The 21,129-nt window shown below is 31.4% G+C and overlaps 1 protein-coding gene across 1 annotated transcript; it reads right to left on the bottom strand.

The window, feature by feature from the left end:
- Positions 1-2,809: 2,809 nt before the first annotated feature.
- LOC118054863 (G-type lectin S-receptor-like serine/threonine-protein kinase At4g27290) lies at positions 2,810-6,765 on the bottom strand. Its single transcript, XM_035066632.2, has 7 exons — positions 5,376-6,765; positions 4,906-5,043; positions 4,552-4,709; positions 4,189-4,399; positions 3,548-3,785; positions 3,315-3,465; positions 2,810-3,241 (listed from the first exon to the last, which is right to left on the bottom strand). The coding sequence occupies exons 1-7, from the start codon at positions 6,643-6,645 to the stop codon at positions 2,939-2,941; spliced, it is 2,469 nt and encodes an 822-aa protein (XP_034922523.1). The 5' UTR covers positions 6,646-6,765; the 3' UTR covers positions 2,810-2,938.
- Positions 6,766-21,129: the final 14,364 nt, after the last annotated feature.

The following is a 21,129-nucleotide window of genomic DNA, read 5'->3' on the forward strand; positions in this document are numbered from 1 at the left end:
TATCATGAAATAAATCATACTTTATATAAAATATTTTTTATTATTCCATGAAACCATTTATAATTCCATTACATACGAAATTTATCTAACAAAAACTACAGTTTTCATAATATTTTTAGCATGTAATAAAATTAGATAAAAATATTATCAGGTATAAAAACTAACTCTAAACTAATTTTTTTAATAAAAAAAAAAAAAAACGCAGGCAAGTGAACAGTGCAAGAGAATTGCACTGTTCACTCTTCTTAAGTGAACAGTGCAACTCTTCAGCACTGCTCACATCAACAGTATATAATATATATGAAATTACTGTTCATTGAACAGTGCAATTAACGTGAACAGTTGAAAAAAAGCATGAAATAGTTGCTTCTCATTTACTGCGTTAGAAACACAGAATTTAAGTGGGGCCCATGAATAATAAAATGTTTTTTTTCTTAACCAAACAGCTGCGAGCTGTGTTTTAAATAAAACGCAGCCGCAGCCGCAGCCGCAGCCGCAGAGCCAAACAGACTCTTAGTCTGTTGTTGTTGCTTCTCTTCTAACTTCGAAGCTTATCCTGCAACATGCAACACCATATCCCCAGATATCATTTTCTGGACATTCCGGGCTGAAAAATCCTAACTTAAAGGTTGCATTAGCTGAAATAATGGTATCACCATCTGTGATGGACTGAGTTGTGTTTATGGTGTCAATGACTTTGACCGTTTCTTTTATCAGCTATGAAGAAGAGCTAAAGAGAATCAGAGAAATGTATTTCTTCGATATTCTCTCTTTCTTTTTCCTGCAGCTCTCTTTGTTAAAAACAAGGTTGTGTCTACATACCTTGTATAGTTTCAAAACATAAAATAAAATGAAATAAATTTTATCTGAATCTCAAGTTATTTTAGATTTTTTATCTAAATTCTGCCAAAATATTTCAAGATTACTTCAACTATTCTATTGCAAATAAAATTTTGACAAAACTAAATTGTGATTTTAATTAGTTTTTGTTCGTTACAATTCAAGGATTCAACAAGGTAAAACATTAATATAATCATATTAATAATAATATTAAAATTATTATTATCATTTTTATTAATATTGGTATTATTTTTTTAAAAAATTAAATTTATCACTAATATATATAGTTTATATTGGTATTGTTTTCTTTTTTGTTTATGCTTTATAGAAATTTAAACAAAATAAATTATGCTTTAAATCTTATTAATCTTCGTAACATTGATTTATTAAAGAAAAGATTTAAGTTAAAGAGACTATTGATATATCATTGTCTCCTTTGATTGTATAGGACAAAGAGATCCATTTTTTATGGTGAGAATGGAATAAGTGAAAAGGACTATTTATTGAAATTGAAAAATCTAGTTGATGACTTTGTGAAAATAATAATCTATTGAAATTGTAATATTTAATTGACAACTTTCCTTACATGCCACCACAAGATCAAAATTATTATTTATATGTTAATAATGAAAATAATGTTTAATTCATTTTTTTTTGTGTTAAAATCTTATATTTTTCTTAATATTTTAGTATTTTATTTGTATTAAATTACTTTAAGTTAAAGTTCTTTTTAGTCTTAATTATTTACTATTTATGAATATTTTTAAATTTTAAAATTATGTTTAGATGATGGATACTGTATTTATATTGTATAATTTAAAGTTAATTTATTTTTAAATTTTAATTAAAATCATGTTTATTAAATTAATATTTTAAAATACCCCTAAACAAAATATTAAAATACTTCAAAACTAAAAATTTATTATTTCAATAATAATAAAAAAAAATAACACCAACCAAAACAGAATCATAACCTTGTTAAAAATAAGGTTAAAAATAGTCACCGGAAAAGGTAAACATTTAACAACCAGTCTGCAGGGAAGGCAACGTTCCATTTATTAACAGTATGCTTTTATTTCTAGATGATAATGACCGGCAAAATTGATAGTCAAAGGTCAAAAGAGAGCAGAATGAAGCAGTGATCGTCATTCTAGATGTTCTGTGGACCATAAGAAGGCTACCCCACTGCATTTAAGTCTAACACGTTTGCCGTGGACAACAAAGAAGGCTACCCCACTGCATTAAAGTCTAAAAGTTTAACTATGATATCTCGAGGAAGATCTTGAGTATCCAAATACCTAAGTAGTGCACTATCGATAACCTAGAGCTTAAGCTTTTCCGGTGATGCCGTGGACAATAAGTAAGTTCTAGTCCATTAGATTGTGCTGGGTTGATGCTATTTAGTGTACTTTTATCCTATTATTTTACCCCTTTCTTACAAGGAGTTCTGCTCTGTTCTGGTCAGTAAAGTTAATGTACTGTTAACTGTGTTTTGAAGGATTCCACGGCAATGGCTATTTTTGTTGTGGTCGGTTGCCATTTTGGACCTTTTTTGGCTCAAGTCTTGTGGACCGGAAATGTGAACTCGGTAGAGGTCAGGAAGACAAATGAGTGGTGTTGGTTTGATAGTAGCTTATCCCTACAATGATACATGAATGCAGGAGGGTGGGATTGTTGACGGGTTCACTTGAAATCGACAGCAAATGTGGAATATTTTTCCAGTTACCAAGATACAAATTATAGCTTAAAAGAAAGAGGGAGGACTTTTGGAAGCATGCAATTGTAAGAATAATAGAGGGGAGGATTCGGAGCTTGAGATGTATGTAACTGAGAGCAATGGAAGCTAGCATTTGAAACTTGAGAACACAAACAATGGGGAGACATTCCTGTTGATGTAAACATTCTGTTTTTCTTTTTTTGGTAGATCTTCATCTTTAAATCAAACAAAAAGGGGGGAAACAAATGCCTATACAAATGATAATATAACTAAATAATTTCTGAATGAGAGAACAAAAGACAGAAAACTATGGAGTAGTTTCTATAGCAGATGAAGTCCCAGGTATGAAAAGCAGAAAAACTACCATTACAAAAGAGTGAACTATCTTGCTTCTAGTTGTGTCATGGTGACATCATTTGCTGAAACCTTGCTCTGAGTTGATGAAGAAGTTGCTTTACCAGCATCCCTTGTGGTAAAAAAACCAGGTTCTTTCGGCTGAGGCAATTCACTTTCACTGCCCAACATCATAACCACTGTTGACATGCTTGGCCTGTCTCTCGGACTGCGTTGCACACATAATAGACCTATGTGTGTCGAACGCAGTACTTCAGAGAAATTGCATGATTCTACAATTGATTCTGCAATAATCTCTGAGGACCTGCCTTCTGTAAATAGTCTCCATGCCTGTCATTAAACATTATATTAGCATGCAGCTTGGAAAGCAGAGATAATAAAATGGTTCTGCAGCGAAACTTACATGTCCGAGAAGGTTCTGCTTGTGGTCTGGATGACAAAATCCTTTATTTCTCTTGCCACTCACTATCTCCAGCACCATTACACCAAAGCTGAAGACATCTGATTTCACAGAGTAGAGTCCATCAATTGCATACTCTGGTGCTATGTAGCCACTGCAGGAAGACATTCAATGTTAGAAAATGCTAAATCACATTTCAAGAACTGGAAAGGACCGGCAAATAGAAGAGCACTTACTATGTTCCCACCACCTTATTTGTGTTGGCTTCAGTTTCATTTCCTCCGACACTTCTAGCCAGCCCAAAATCAGAAATTTTGGGGTTCATTTCATGATCTAATAAAATGTTGCTGGCTTTCAGATCTCTATGAATTATTCTTAGTCTCGAATCTTGGTGAAGATAAAGGAGTCCCCGAGCAATCCCATTGATAATGTGGAAGCGTTGAGGCCAGTCTAGTACCTTCTCCCTTGTTTTATCTGCAAAATTTTGTTCGTTATTTAATTATTTTCAGGTTATTTAAATTCACGGGAAGGAGAAAAGGCAATGCATAACCAATATTTTGATGTATGTTCTGGTATGACGAATTGTAATGGCAGCATGTGTGACAACAGAAGCAGAGAAATCCCTTCCTCGATACACAGAGCATCATTTTCAAATGGATTATAGAGGAAGCTTAACAGGGGCAGGTTAAAGGTACTTATGATTTCTCCTCTCTCTCAATACATAAGCTACTAATTTTGATCTTGCTACCAGGACTTGGCTTTAGCCGTGGCTCCAGTCGAAGCATCACTTAAAGAAAGTAGGATTTGGAGTTTGCGTGACAACAAAATTAAGCGAGAAATACAGCAGCTAAATTTGTAAAGGTTTTGAGACACGTACCGAAGATAAAGAAGTCCAAGCTTTTGTTGGGCATCATCTCATAGATGAGCATCGTTTCATCACCTTCAATGCAGCAACCTAGAAGCTTCACTAGATTTCGATGCTGCAGTTTCACAATATGCAAGACTTCGTTTTTGAATTCATCGAGTCCTTGTTTTGAAGTCTTTGAAAGCCTCTTCACAGCTATTTCTTGTCCATCGTTTAGCTTTCCCTGTAAATGGTCACTCCACATATGTTATAAGCATGTCTTATTGTCATTTTACTAAAACTGATACCTTGCACAGAGCTACATCAGCGCTGCCAGTAGCTTGTACCACTAGATTTCGAAAATGTCGACAAAATTGTGTGGCTATTTATGTTTACCTGATAGACAGTTCCAAAACCACCTTCTCCGAGTATATTGGCCGGAGAAAAGTCGTTGGTGGCACGAGACATCGTACTTAGATCAAACAAGGGCAATTTTAGATCTTCCTCCTCGCCCTGGTTATTTTGACTTGGTTCCAGAATATCTTTCTTTTTTCCTGCGAAGTATCATAACAATGACTTGAAAAGAAACAAATAATCATCTATATATGTTCTGTTGAATTTCAAATATATTGAGTTCCTTTACAGATTTCCGTGGTATCTCATATGAGTAACAACCATGTATAAATGTTTAACAAGCTTGAAAAGGACTAGACGCAGGGAATTTATGATTTAATGGATTGGAGAGCTTACTGTTTTTCAGCATCTTCTTTCTCCGGACAAGCAGGATCAAGGCTAGACTGAAGACCACTGCTATAGATGACACAGAAATTATTATGCTCCACGTTCGTTTTTTCTCTTTGGATTTGGCCTCTGCGGAACCAGCTTTTTCTAGACACAAGGCAGTTAAGAGAAGAGAAACTTGAAGTTAGAAATCAGATAGGAAATTCTCATTATTGCTTTACTCGAGTGGTTGATTAGTATGGGTGAACAAAAGTTATTAGGGAGCCAGACCAATCGAACTCTCTCATATATGATATTAATTAGTTGTAAAACAAATATGTTCATGTATCTATCGATTCAGCATGAGCAAGACGCCAGTCTAGATGAGAAAATTCACCACAATGACATAACATTCAGACAGTTTAATTATGTACTACATTTGGCAAGTTTTTAGCATCTCAGAATTTGAGAGTTGCATCTGAGGAGAGAGGATTTCATACCTAGCTCTGATGCAGCCATCCTTATATAAATATCTTGCCCATTTTCATTGATCTGTCTCATATCAACCAGGTCACCTAACCAGAGCAAGCATCCACTCCCTCCATTAATGCTGATGTCCAAATTTGCATAAGCTGTACAGGAGCATTTCTTCAGGCATGTGCTTCTGCACTCGTCAAGACTCATGGTCCTGTTAAACCAGGATTTTCTTGTTTCAGGCAACTTTACGCCAGAGAACTTTTGAAACCCATCTTCAGAGCAATTCAATGGAGTCCTTCTAACACAACCACTTGACCAATCCATTGTGTCCCAGTCTTTAGAAACATTTGGAGAAAATCCGTTCAAACAACCACATACAGGGGAGTTGTTGATACTACAGGTGGCATATGCACCACAAAGTGCATAACGATCGCAATTATCATTTTGCACTGAAAGATAAAGTTCCCAAGATTGCGTTCGATCAATCCAGGTGAAGCGCTGGATAATACCATTCTGGTTTATCACCATCCTTGAAAGAAATGAGCTGTTAACAAGGTTATAGGTGTAGTATTCCTCATCACCATCATAAACGAATCTGTATGAGTATATTGGATTTGGTTTCAGTTGAGGAGTACCACTGAACCGCATACCATTCCATGGTCCGGACCGAAACCTCTCGCTTGAGCCCTCTCTCATAATTAACTCAGAATATGCAGCAGGATCAAGTCTGAAAGTATAATTACCTCTAGAAGGGTCATCAACTGACTTCGATGATGATATGTACCGATCCAGACTTGTTGCTTTATTCCTTCCAAGCTTCATCTCTGGCAGGAACGTATCGCCAGGATAGTCAAAACTCTGCCACAAGGAATTTTCCAGGTTAACATCACCCTCCTCTTTCACAACAAGGTTTCCTGAATCCAAAATCTGCGCAATCGGATTTCTCGCAGACCTTGATGAGTTGGAAGACCATATTGTGCTCCCACTTTGATCAACAAGGATAAGAATTCCTTGGCTAGTAATCCTTAAAACACCTGAAGAATCATTAAGCGGGGTTCCTCTGTTAGCAACCCAAACTATAGTCGTGGTAGGTATTTGGTTGTACGATATGCCCAGGTAACGGTTGATGGAGCCGTCGAAGCTGAAAAATCCCAGTTTAAAGCTTCCACTAGCTGAAACAATGGAATCCCCATCTCTAAATGGTTGAGTTGAACTTATGGAGTCAACTGCTGTGGATGGTATTATAATCAGCAACAAAGAGGAGCAAAAAAGAAGCACCCTAAAGTAATCCATTGATATTCACATGGTTTTGGATGCAGTGCCACACTATTTTTGACCAGGATGTAAAATAACCAATGGAAAGAAAATGGAAGAAGAGAGATTCAAGCACTTGAAATGATCTACTGAGAAAGCTACAGAAAGTAGCCAATGCCATTATAGACGTGCAGTATGGCCCATAGAGCGCAAAAAAGTCTAGAGACTGGACGGCTTGCTAGATCAAGACAGAGAAAGATATTCCAAGTGCTCCTTTCAACAGCTTGGCATTGACCTGCTCATTATCATTGACTTGTCAATTGATGTAGGCCCCGTTTTATTTGTCTTTTTCAAAAAATTAATTTCCTTTTCTACTTTCAAAATTATTATTTTTTATTGTTAGGAATAAATTTTAAAATAAAAAATTATTTAAAAAGTAATTAAAATCACAACGACAATCATGCTCACAGAGAAAGCGGCTGCCACACACAGCGGCAAACATGCTCGGAAGAGGCTTTTGTCACTAACGTTCCACGCGTACATCGAACTCATGGATAACATTTTTCGATCAAATTATAAAACAAAAAAAAAATTATAAGTGCTCCGTCTGCTTGTTGTCTGTGAAGCTATGTACAGTAGATTATAATAATAAAGTTGTGATTTGCCTTACATGGGGTAGAATAGGTTTTTTCTAATGATCAAAAATATCATTTATGAATTGGACCAAAGAATGAAGATCCTTACCAATTTTTCAACACGGTAAAATTACATAATTATTTTCAAAAATAAAATTTTCTAAACTTTGTTTTAGAGGATTTATCTTTTTATTTTTTATAAACAATAAAATGACTCATTTGATTAATTTTTTTTATAAATCAGATTTAGGAACCTAAGCTTCTTTTTGTATTGGTTTTTTTTATAGATAATAATTAAATTGATCAATGGATTTTTCAGTAATTTACTTAATAGAGATATTTTTATATAAAAAATTAGCTGAGACATGCAATTATCTCTGTATTCTTTGGGCGGCATGTGAGACATCGTGTGGTGGTCATACGGTGGCTTATAGGGTAACGTTTGATTCATCTCAACTTTCTCTCCATCCTAGTATGATGCATGTTCAAACGAACCTCTAGTTTGGCACACACGTCCTCTTTTTTTTTATCTCTCCTCAATTTCCATGATGACTCTGTCAAATTTAAAAGCAACCCTTCAATTTATTATTTCTTCATATTTGGTTCTTTTTTTTTGTTATTGTTTGTTTTATTTAAGATGATTTATGAAATTGGAGTTTTTTCAATTTCATCCCCTTTAATTTTTTTTTTTTTTTTAGATTTGATTCTCATTTTTGTAATTGATATTTGTTTTATTTGAGATGATCTTTAAAAGTTTATTTTCTTTACGATTTCATCCTTCTTACATTTTTTTTTCTACCAATTTGATCATTGTTATTTTAATTGCTATTTTTTTCTTGCTAATGTTTTAAAATTGATTTTTTTTTATTACATGCCTTAACATTGAATTTGTTGGAAATTGAGCATCTTGATTAAGCCCTAGTATAGATGTCACGAGTTGTAATTTTAGAAGATTAACCCGGGTTTAAAAAATTCACTAGGGTTTGCTTGGTTTTTTTCTGTTTTTTAAGCTCATGTTTTTTTTCAATCTCATCCATCTACATTTATTTAATTGGAGATTGGACTCCATTATTTTTTATTTGTTTTTTATAGGATTTTTTCTTAATTTTGATAATGACCCAAGTTATCTCAAGTCTTTTTATTTATCGTTTTCTATTAAATTTTAGCTTTTTCTAGAAAATATTTTTCAATTATATTAAATTAATTGATCATATATAAACCTAAGATGTTCACTATGATTTTTATTTAGTTTACTTTTTAAGTCATTGCTCTGATAGTTTGTTTGGCCTCTCTTAATGTCATCATGGAACCTTTTATAATGGTGTTTGAACCATCTCGATAAGTTTTTTTTTTGGTGGTTTAGCGATGTCAATGACAAAGCTTCAACAAGCTTTTTTTTTCTTCTCCTCCTAAGTATGATACCAACATATTTTTTTTATATTTAATTATTGTTTTTTTTATGTTATTTATGATATTTTTTAAAATCATATCATTAAATTAATTAGGAATATTGAACCTGGTTAACTCGACAATCTAATCTCATATTTTTTTTTTTTTAATAAAAAATACTAGCATCATTTTAACATAGGCCACCTCTCTCTCTCTCTCTCTCTCTATATATATATATATATATTATATATATATATATATATATATATATATATATATATATATTGGGTTCATAGATTTAAAACCCATTATCATCTTTTTTTAAAAAATTTAGAAAGGATTTAAAAATAAGTTGAAAATGAATTAAATACATTGAATTTAAATTTCATTCTTGAGTAAATTAATTGTGAAATGTTTTTGTTTTTATTTTTATTTTTATTTTTAGAATGCCTAATATATATTCATGCTTATGTGTCTGGCGTAGACTTTGAATTTTGAAACGCTAGATGTGGCCATGTGAGTTGATCATTACCGTATGGAGAAATCTTTGAACTAATTTCCGGCTCCACCACAATCATAGGACTATGCTTAGAACTTGTACGCAATGACTATATTTGATATGCTTCTTATGATTTTAAGATAAATCAGTCATTTTCATTAATCGCCTAATCAAATTTTTTTTGTCTGTAATCAAAATGCAGTCCACTGCATTTCATGTTTTCAAATTATTTTGTATTATATGAAACTATATTTAGTTTCTCGTAACAGGAGCATGTAAAATATAAGAGATTGCTCAGAATAAACCTGGAGCGTATAAAATTTTAAATTTATAAATATGTAAAATAAAATTGAAGACAAACATACATTCAACATTAATATAACAAAAAAAATACTAGTATACATACTATATACACACACACACTTCCAATATATATAAGATCAAAGTTTCAGCATGTATAATAATAATAATAAAAATAATAACAATGTTTAGATTAAAATAAAAAATGATACTTAATTATTGCTCCTTATATTTTCCATTAATTTGAGTTTTGACATTCAATATTTTTTGAAGCATTTAAATAAATAAAAATTTTATTGTTGTCAATAATGGATTATATATCTTTAAGAGTTTATTGCTCTTTATTAGTGTAATTAGGATGTTTGTAACATGTCTCGCAAGATTCCAGCAACATTTTTTTAGTTTGGATATACTTCTGAATAAAATCTTTGAATAAAAATAAAAAGAACTCAAATATTTTTTGACAAAGTATGAATCTAAAATATAAATTATAGGACAGTCCTCCAAATCTTGAAATCTCCAATGCCCCCTTCTGGAATTTCAACATAAAACATAATAGAAATAACTAAGTTATAACCACTTGGACCTCCTTTTATAGACTAAAAACTAAATTATTGCTTGTATTACGTTGTGAGTTGGATAAATTTTTTTAACTATTTTTTTTTAATTTTATTTTTAAATATTGGGTTGATGGAGAATTAAGATTTATAATTTCTTTTGATTTATTATCTATGAGGTTATCCTAGACACATGAACTGTGTCATGGATTTGACAGGTAAACACAAGTTGACCATGATTTTTTTTTATTTATTTTTAATTCCATTCATTTAATATTGGTTAATTAAGAATTAAGTTTTATATTTTATTTTGATTTTCTTTCTAAAAAGTTATCAAGATCTTCTGATCCAGATTCATGAATTTAATAAATTAACCTGAATCGATTTAATATATTGTCGTCTCAATATTTATTTCTAGAAAAAAAAAGATGTCAATTTAAGAATTTCTCGAGTTAAAATATATTTTTACTGATTATTTAATTTACTTTTAAACCCATCAAAGTTAACTGAACACGCTAAATAAACCCAGGAAACAAGTTTTTTTTTTTATTTAAAAAAAAAGTTAGCAATGCCTTTAAATTTTGTTTAGGTTAAGAAAATAATAATAATCGGACTTGCAGCTAAGACAGAACGAAGATACAGTGTTCTATAATCACTGTGGCATCCAGGCATCAAGTCCACAATCCAGCTAAGAAGACAGATCATTCTTGCTGAATATATGAAATTCTGAAAAAGTTCAAATTCTTCCATGGCATCTTCCTCCTTCCACATTCATTCATGTTTCCGATATGGTTTAGCCAACAGTAGCAGACATTCATAATCAATGGGTCTTTGCTTTTATTTCGTCCAGTCGTCTAATTTGAAAGACGATTTTCTTTTGAACTTGGCTCATGCCTGGTTTCTAAGAACGATGATTGTCTTCTAACCCACGGTTCATGTATTATTGTAATGTTCTTAAACCGGAACCGAGTTGTTAACCCGGCCGATTCTGCCATGTATTTGAGTTAACTGTAGGTCTTTTAATTTACTCGTAGACCTAATTACTGTTTATCAGATCGGCTTTTGATCCATCGGCCAATTAAGTTTAGTTCGGTATAATGATAGATTTTATTTTTTAAAATTATTTTTTATTTAAAAAATATCATACTAATATTTTTAGATGTATTTGATATAATAATATAAATTTTAAAAGATGTGAATTTTTTTTATTTTAATATATTTTTAATAAAAAAAACTCCTTAGATTGTATTACTAAAAGCACACTAATTGTTGTTAGATTAATGACTTATCTTACAAATTCTATAAGCTTAGAAAGTATAATCATTATAACTTAAAATATATTTTAGTTAGAAATACATCAAAATAATATATATATATTTTTATTTTTTTAATTTATTTTCAATATCAACACATCAAAAAATCAATAAAACACATAAAAACTAAAATTTTACAGCTAAAAAAATTAAAAATTTTCAAAAATATAATTGAACTACAATACCAAACACCACCTCAACTCTATATATTAAGAGTCTATTTATTTTTGTATTTCAAAATGTTTTTTTTAAAATATTTGATTTTATTTTTATTTTTATTTTTATTTTTATTTTTTTCTTTACTTAAATTTTTTATAAGTTTAAATTATTTTGATGTATTGATGTTAAAAAAATTAAAATAAAAAAAATATTATTTTAATATATTTACAACTTAAATGTCTAATATTTACACTGTCAAATGTCTAATATTTGACAATTATCACTAAAACAACCACATTATCTAATGAAAAAAAGCTCATTACACGAAAGACAACCGAACAGCTCGCATTATTTTAGTTTAACACTAGGGAGTAGGGACGCCCACAACTTGCAATAATATGTTATAATTATTTTTGTTTGACTGTCAAAACTATTTTCACAATAATAATAATTTGTTATGACAGCCAACCGAGAATCATTAAAGCCTAATAGTTTTTATTGCTTTTTGACGAAAACACAGTGCATAAGTATTTGCCCAAAAATTCAAGATTAAAGTCATTTGAAAAATAAAAAATAAACGCCAAGAAAATTGGCATTTTTTTAATGATGCCATCCACCGCTCACAATGATCAATTCACATAGAAATTAATGAATATATATACAAGTATGACTTTGTTAAAAGCTCAAGTTAAAATGATTTTTTTTAACATTTATTCGTGAGTCATATTTAATAACTATAAAATAAACAACTTTACCAAAAATTCAGCAAATACCAACAAAATTATCGACATAATTTTTCCGTCGATACTTTTCGGTGATATTTACTGATCGACTTAAATTCATTGCTAACACCGTCGGTATATACCGACATAATTATTATTTCAGTATAAAACCGACATAATTCTAAATGGAATATAAAGAATTTCAAAAAACAAAGCAGTGTGATGATGTGGAAGTTTTTGTGGGTAATTTTATTGACGGAATTATAGAGGGATTCAAATCGGGATCTCCGTATAGTAATATGTCCATTTCATGAGCAAAATTGCTGTCAGAATCACAGACAAAAATTTTCCATCGGTAAATATTAATATATCACTATGTTGTCCTATTTATTTCTTCTTCCCCATCCTTGCATTTAAAAAAACTCCCCCCACCTTAAAAAAAAATAAAATGCAAAGAACTACCCCTCAAAACATCCCTCATTTCTCAACACAAATCATCCTTCTTTATTTTTTGTAGTCACAACATCTGTGTCTTGATTTATTGTGGATTTTGTTATTTTTTGTAAGTAAATCTATCAATTTTAATATTATTGAATGTTTTTTTTTTTTTTTTTGTATATGTATTTTGTTAGGGTATGTACATGTTTTATTGTTTTTTCTCTAACAAACTTGTAGTATGAATGTTTAATTTTATACTTGTTAAGGTTTGTTTTAGATTTTGTAAAATTGTATTTGTTTGTAAATTGTTGAACTTATATCGAATTACCAAATTAGTGTGTTGTGATGAAATAAAAAAAAGCTTGTTTAATGGGTCCGTTTTAGTTTTTATAAATGTTATTGACGAGTTGTAATTTCTGTAAATTTATGTATATAAATTTGTATGGACATTGATAATTGATAATGAATATTTAAGAGAAGTTTTAAAGTAAGTCGGATAATCTTGATCTAAACCAATATTTTTATAAATTTATTTACATAACGTAGTTAATTAATACATGTTGTCATCATTATTTTATATAAGTTTGATAGAAGTCATGGATGATTGTTCATGAATGTATCGAGATTCACCCCAAGGATTGCATAGGATGGATTATTGTAATTGATTATTAATTTTGCAACATTTATTCTGAGAAATTTTAGCAAATGCGGTATTAGGTGTCCATGCAGGAATTGTAAAAATAAAAAGGTTTTTGCATCCATATGCTGTAATGATGCATCTTCTACATAAAGGGTTCATTGAGGATTACCTATGTCGGTATGCACACGGAGAATATTTGTTCGTAATGAGAGCATGGTAGAAAGGATGGTTAGGTCAACTACTTCTAATGTTAGCAACGTGCATGGAGTTGTAAATGACAATAGTAATCCTTACAGGAATATGATTATGGATGTAATGAGAATGAATCAAGGTAATGTTAGTCAATGTTCAATTATAGAAGAAGAACTTAATGCAGACGCATCCTGGTTTTTTGATTTGTTGAAAGATTTTGATGAACCATTATGGGATGGCAGCATGAATCACAGTACATTATTGGTCGTTGCACATGTGTTCACCATCAAGTCGGATTATGGGGTGAGTGAGGTCGGTTATAACATAATTATTGAATGGACGAGAAGCATTTTACCTGAAGGGAACAAGCTGAAAGAGAACTTCTATGCTGATAAATCCATGATGAAACCCCTCGGTTTAGGATACCAAAAAATTAACATATGCTCTAACTTCTATATGTTGTACTACTTTGAAAATGTTGAGCTAGCCAAGTGCATGACATGTAGGCATTCCCGTTAAAAACCCAAAACTAACATGGAAAAGTCTCTCGTGGCATATAAAAAAACATAGATACTTCTCAATCACACCTATACTGCAGAGGTTATTCATGTCACCAAAAACCGCTGAGCACATGACATGGAACTAATCATATGATGCGGTTGATTGAGTGATGGTGCATCCTTCTGACGGCGAAGCATGGAAACACTTTAACAGTATGCATCATCACTTTTCAGTTGAATCAAGGAAGTGCGTCTTGCATTGTGTACCAATGGATTCAATCTCAATAAGGAATTTAAATCTAGAAAGGCTAGCAAGAATCAATACAATAGCAAGGTTGAGCAAGAGCGCGCACCGCACCCTTTTCCCAGAGGCTCTCCGTTCGGGGAGGCACATTCAGATTATTTGCCGCTACTTATTTTTATTGGTCGGTTATACTCATGGTTTACAACTTGCTAATGAAAATATGTATGAGATCAAAGTACATATTTTTATCTACAATGATACTTGGTCTGAATAGTCCATGCCATAATATAGATGTTTTGTCCTTGATCGTTGATTAATGAGTTGACGCAGGTGTGTTCCTCTAGGACTTTGATTTATGATATATTGAGAAAACAAAATTTTCTTATGAGGGCAGCTTTGGTGTAGACTATCAATGATTTTCTAGCTTATGGAATGGTTTTTGGTTGGAGCATGCATGGAAAACTAGCATGTCTATAGTGCATAGAAAACAACAAGACATTCACGCTAACAAATGAAGGTAAAGCTTCTTCTTTTTTTACTGCCACTGGCATTTCTTGCCAACAAATCACGGGTAGAAAGGGAACAAAAAAGATTTCTTTGTTAGCAGAGTTAAAAATGATGTTATACCCCTGCGTCTTTCTAGTGAAGAATTGCATGACGTTGTATCAAAGTATGGTGACATTGTATTTGGTTTCCAATTTAGTAAACAGAAGTTTCTTGGTTTTGGTTTGACCCACAACTGGGTAAATGCAAAGTATTTTCTGAGGCTTCCTTATTGAAAGACTAATCTCTTCCACCATAACCTTGACGTCATGCACATAAAAAAGAACATGTTTGAAAACATTTTCAACATTGTCATGGACGTGAAGGGAAAGAAAAAGGATAACATCAGGGCTAGAATTGATATATCATTATTTTATAACTATAAAAATATAGAGTTGGTTTTTAATAGGTCACAGGTTGCAAAACCCAGAGTGGGCTTCGTGTTAGAGAAAAATGCACAACTACTAGTCTACCAATGACTTAGGAGTTTGTGTTTTCCTAATGGATATGCCTTGAACATATCAAGGTTGGTTAATTTGGAGGAATGAAGATTGTATGGAATGAAGAGTCATGACTGCCATGTCTTTATACAAACACTCATTTTATTAACTTATTCTGACTTTTTGCCAAAAAGGATATAGGAAGCACTCACGGAGATCAGTCATTTCTTTAGAGATATATGCTCCAGTAAGTTGTAGACACATCACATTGAGAGGCTTGAAATGAATATCATCGAGACAATATGCAAACTTGAGATGATATTCCCTCCATCATTTTTTGACTCAATGGAGCATCTACCCATACATTTACAGTATGAGGTAAAAGTTGGAGGACTAGTCCAAAATAGATGGATGTATTAATTTGAAAGGTTAGATATTACAGATGCAATGTAATTTGTAAAGTATTTTCATTGTTTTTCTTAATTAAAAATATTTGTTTAATTCCATGCAGGTACTTGTTCAATCTTAAGAAAAAACGTTAAGAACAAGGCGTGCATGTTGAGGAGATCTCAATATTTATCTCATACTATTTTGAACCTCATTCCATGATATGATGGAGGTGGTGAAGTGCCTTCCAACAGGAAATTGTCAATATTCTCCAGTCCTGGACGACCCACACCAAAAAATATTGCAAGGGGAAGATATTCATCTGAAATAGAGTTCAAACAAGCACATAATTATGTTTTATTTAACTGTGATGAGCTGAGATTTGTTATTTAGTAAGTATATGTACTATTTAAACTTTGTTATCAATGTACCATTTAAATATTGTAATATCATAAAATCATAATTTTGAAAACCTTGTAAGCAACATTGATAATATTTACTATCTAATAACTCATGGCTAACCAAATTCTAAATTTTTCGATTACAAAATGAATAATTTTCCACATGGTTCAAAACACATGCAAGTACTATCACAAACTTTTTATCTCTGGCAAGTTATTGTATTTCATTATAGAATTCTTGTTTATTGTTCATTGTTGTACTTGATATACAAGGTTTATCAAATAAGAAGGAATACTAGTGTTTCATTGTCTTTACTAAGCTTGAATCCTAAAAGAAAAGTTAAGTGCTACAATGGGTATTTTGTCAATGGATGTGTGTTTCATATTGAAGAATACGGGTAATGAAAAAAAACATAACAATGATGTTTGTGTTAAGGGATCGACTTGTAGTGAGTTTGAAGTTGACTATTATGGTAAATTAAAGGAGGTAATCAAATTATAATATCATAGCAAGCATAATAGAGTTTTTTTATTCAAATGCAATTGGTATGACACTACTGATAGACAAAATCAAATTAGATCCACACTATGGTTTAGTGGAAATTAACTTAAAAGCTAGACTCCACAAAATAAACGATGTCTTTATTTTCACAAAACAATGCCAAGAAGTTTATTACACATACACCCCTTCCTTTAGAAAGGACCTTTCAAGAGTTAATTGGTTATCCGTTTTAAAAAATAAAACCCAGTAGTCGTATTGAGGTTGTTCAGGATGAGAACGAAGACAGAAGTGTGGAAAATGATGTCTTTCAAGTGTGTGAGTTAGTTGAACCATATCGAGTTGTTCCATTGATTGATGATTAATACTTAAAAGTGCATTTTTATCAAGGTTTTATATCATCATTTTGCACTTGAAGTATCAATAACTCCTTAACTAAAGCATGTTTTATAATAACAAGTCTGATATTATAAGATACCTTAATTTATGGTAAATGTTCATCTTAAATGCATGCCTATCACATAAATAAAAGGATTGATTGATGAGTTTAAGTACTGAAATTGAAAGGACAAAGAGATGGCCAAACTTAGAAAATAGATGTTGGTTCAGTCCAAACTGGAACCCTGTTAGGTAATTGAGTCATATCTGAAGTTGTAGAACTCGGATTTAGGTCTGTTTTATATGGATGAAAAGCGAAAACATAGACCTAAAACTTTCATTTGGAGTCAAAGATTTAAAAAAGCCGTTTTCAAGTCCAAATTATAGCAACAACAGAGAAGTCCGAATCTGTCATGCAGTCCGGACATTATTCAGTGTTCAGCCCATATCTCAAGTTCTAGAAGTCCAAATGATGTCAATATTATTTTCTTGGAAAGCTGAGACAATTTCTTAGAACTTTTCATGGTAAAGTTGGTTCAAATTCGGATGTTATCAATGATGTTTTGTTCAAACAAAAAGATAAGGATTGTCACCAAGTCAAGATGTGGCCACCCACTCAATAATTAGTCATCAAATCAATAGTTCCAAATTTTGGCCTATAAAAGAAGGTATTTGCCATGTATTTAGGCATCTTGGTTGTTCAAATCAAGATCATGCTCTTTATTTCTTTCTTTATATTTTTGTAATGTTTAAGTTTTATTTCATGTTATATTTTTCTTAATCTCTTGTTTATGCTTTTCATTTCCTTTACTATCCTTATACTTTTATGTTGTTTATTTATGTTTCTCTTCTTTATTATATTTAGCTAAGTTTATTATGTCAAGGTCAAAAGGTTTCACTAATGTAATATTATGATGAAATTTTGTACCAAGAAATATTTATTTTATAATTGTTATATTGATTGTTGTTATTGTGTTGTGTGGGCAGTTTTTAATTTAAGTGTTTATAAGGAGGATATATAGGAAATACATATACAATCTTTCATGCACAACGCATAACATCAATGGAACTACCAACGGATTGTGTTCAAAACTATTTTACAGAGGTGATGGGAACTGTTCACATCCATATCGTTGATGGAACAACCAACAACTTATGTCCATTGGTATTTTAAAGAGGATGGGACTACCGATGGATTGTGTTCATCTTTATTTTTTGTATTAATTTGTTGCCTATTTTATTATTTTTATTGCAATAATGATTAATTTTTTTGTTGAATTTTAATTGTTATTGTTCAATTTTCCGTATAAATGTTAATTGAATATATACGATTAAGTTTAATTATTTTATCTCAATTTTATTTTATATATTGCATAACAGAGTGTTTGATTGTTTCCATCAATTTTAATTGTTATTGTTAAATTTGTATAGATGTTAGTTGAATATATTGAATTAAATTTTATATTTTTATTTATTTTATTGTTAAATTTGTATAGATGTTAGGCTATGTATAAGATTTTTTTTTTTCCTTTCTATTTTACGATTAGGAAGATTTTATTATCATTTTGAAAATGAGATGAAAAAAATTTTGAAAAATATAAAATATTTCTGGTATAAATAAAATTTTTTTAAAATCGAAATTGGTTTGTGTATACAAAATCAACAGCATGTCGTTAGCATATGGTCGCAGCTAGTTCTTCTAGCAGTCAGGATGACGTGTCCTTAAGTGCTTACTAAGAAAAGGCACCTCCAGCAACTTACGACACTGACTCTTCCAGTACAGTTTCACAACGCAGAGGTGATGTGCCTTCACAGCGGAGTCAATTCACTAGCAAGTATAAGGCACATTGGAAGGAGGTCCTTTTAATGTAAGTTTGTTTTGGTTTTAGTTTTTTTTTTTTTTTTTTACTTATAACATAATTTGTGAACAACTAATTAATATGTCATTAATTTTATTTATTTTCATGTTCACAAACATTGAGGCCGCCCGATTAATAACATCGGTGTTTAAATCATCAATGGAGATTCCATTATTTCAATGGAGTTAGGTTTCTAGACATCTTGATTGAAGACCTTATATCGATGTATGGTTTCAAAGATTTAAGGTTAGTGTTAACTTTCAATTTTATTTCTTTTTTATGTTATATTGAAATTATTGATTTATTTTTAATAAATCATTTATACACGGAACAAATTCGAGTGGGAGAGCGCTCATTACAATGTTATGAGGAGGATGTAGAAGAATCATGTGGCAATTAGGCAACATCAAAAACATTACGATATTTTTAAAAAAAAAATTATATTTTAAAATCTAATTTGTCATTAACTCATGTAAAATTCGTTAATGGAAGTAGGTTGTGTGACTTTTGGTATGAAGCGCAGAAGAAAAAAAAAAAAGCCCAAAAATACACTAGAGATAATGGTCTTCAAGGCTGGAATGATATGACAGTTTGGAGGGATTTCAGGCTGCCATACATCTCGAAGGATATATGGGCGTAATATATCTAACATGTGACATCTGAGCAGTCCACACGAAACTCACAATCTGGTGTCGACAACCGGAACCGGAAAATTCATGGTTCAGTAATCACCCACACCGGCGACCTCGTTCCATTCATTGCACATGCGAAGCAGATGGTAATATTAATTTTAGTGAAATCTATCATTAACTAATTTGTTGTTATTTATAAATATATTTAACTTGCAATATTTTTTTTTCTTACAGGCTACATATCATGGATGTGAGCAGAGTCCAATGGAGCTGTTTGTAGAGACACTCATGCGGAGTAAAAACCGTCAAAGAGGAGTGCAACAATTCGTAGATAACTGCACTGCACTCAACATTTCATGGTATGTTCGTTCAACCATTTTATTTCTTAAGTTATGATTTTCTTGAATTTAATATAATAATTTCTTTTTTAATTTTCAGGAGACATATAATAGTTGGTTGAGTGAGAAATATGGAGACGATCCTTCGACTTATTCAGATTTCAATCCGAATTTGTGGATGGACACAGAATTGTCTGATGGACTCGATAAAAATAGGTGTACGGGCTCTCCAACACTATGATCGAGAACTTGCAGGCAACCCGTAGTGACTCAACCGTTGGGAGCTCTTAATCAGTATCGAGCACCCAATCTGAGGAGATCGTGACCTTAAAACAACACACGACTTATCTCACCAATTAATATCAGCAACTCTTGGCAGATTATGAACAACTTTGCCTGATGGTTATTGATATGAAATCACATATAGGTGGTACGTGTGCGCCCCCTTCTTCATTGTATTGTAACAGCTCGTCCCAACATGTCGTATATTGTCCGCTTTAGACCTCACCACCCTTACGATTTTGTTCTTGGTGACACAGGCTCACTTTTGAACTTGACGCCCTAAAACGCGTACAACATGTTAGCAAACAACACTACTAATAAGGCCAGTTACCAAACTTTCACATGCCGATGTGAGATGTTACATGTATGGTCCCGGGAACAACCAGTTGCCTCCTCCTCCTCTAGCGCCGCCATTGTTGTAGTTTAATTTTCTTTTTTTTGTACAATTAAAATTGTAATTAATATTTGGATTTTATTTTATTTTATTTTTAAAATTTTACAATTTTGTACAATTTTATTTGCTTAATTATTATTTTTTTACTATTATTCTATACAATTTTATATTATTTATTCTATACAATTTTATTTTTAAAACATATTTTTAAATTATTACCGATAGATTTACAGACAGAAGTATACCATTGGTATTTTCTAGAGAGTTGTAAAATATTTACTGTATATGCCACAATCACCGACATCATTATTTTGATGATGATTTATCGATGGCAATACAGACGGAATCATTTCATCGGTATATTCCAGAGAGTTTGAAAAAAATTATTGTTTATACCACAATTACCGATGGAATCATTGATGGTGATTTATCGATGACAATACAGACGGAATCATTTCATCGGTATATTCTAGAGAGTTTGGAAAAAATTATTGTTTATACCACAATCACCGATGGAATGATTCCATCGGCATATTTCCAGCGGGAAGATTTTTTGGCATGCATTTTCCGTATGCAAAATCATTGATTTGAAAATTATTTTTTTTACCAATAGAATTAGCTACAAAATATCGAATTACCAACAAATATTATTTCAACAGTAATATTTCGTTAGTAAAATTTACACCAATAAAATTGTAATCTTATGCTAACGAAAAAATTATGTCGGTAAAACTATTAAATATTGTAGTGCAATGCATTAAAAAAATATTTGAATTCAAAAC

The sequence above is a fragment of the Populus alba genome, chromosome 1 (genome assembly GCF_005239225.2).
Source record: "Populus alba chromosome 1, ASM523922v2, whole genome shotgun sequence".
Taxonomy (NCBI): Eukaryota; Viridiplantae; Streptophyta; class Magnoliopsida; order Malpighiales; family Salicaceae; genus Populus; species Populus alba.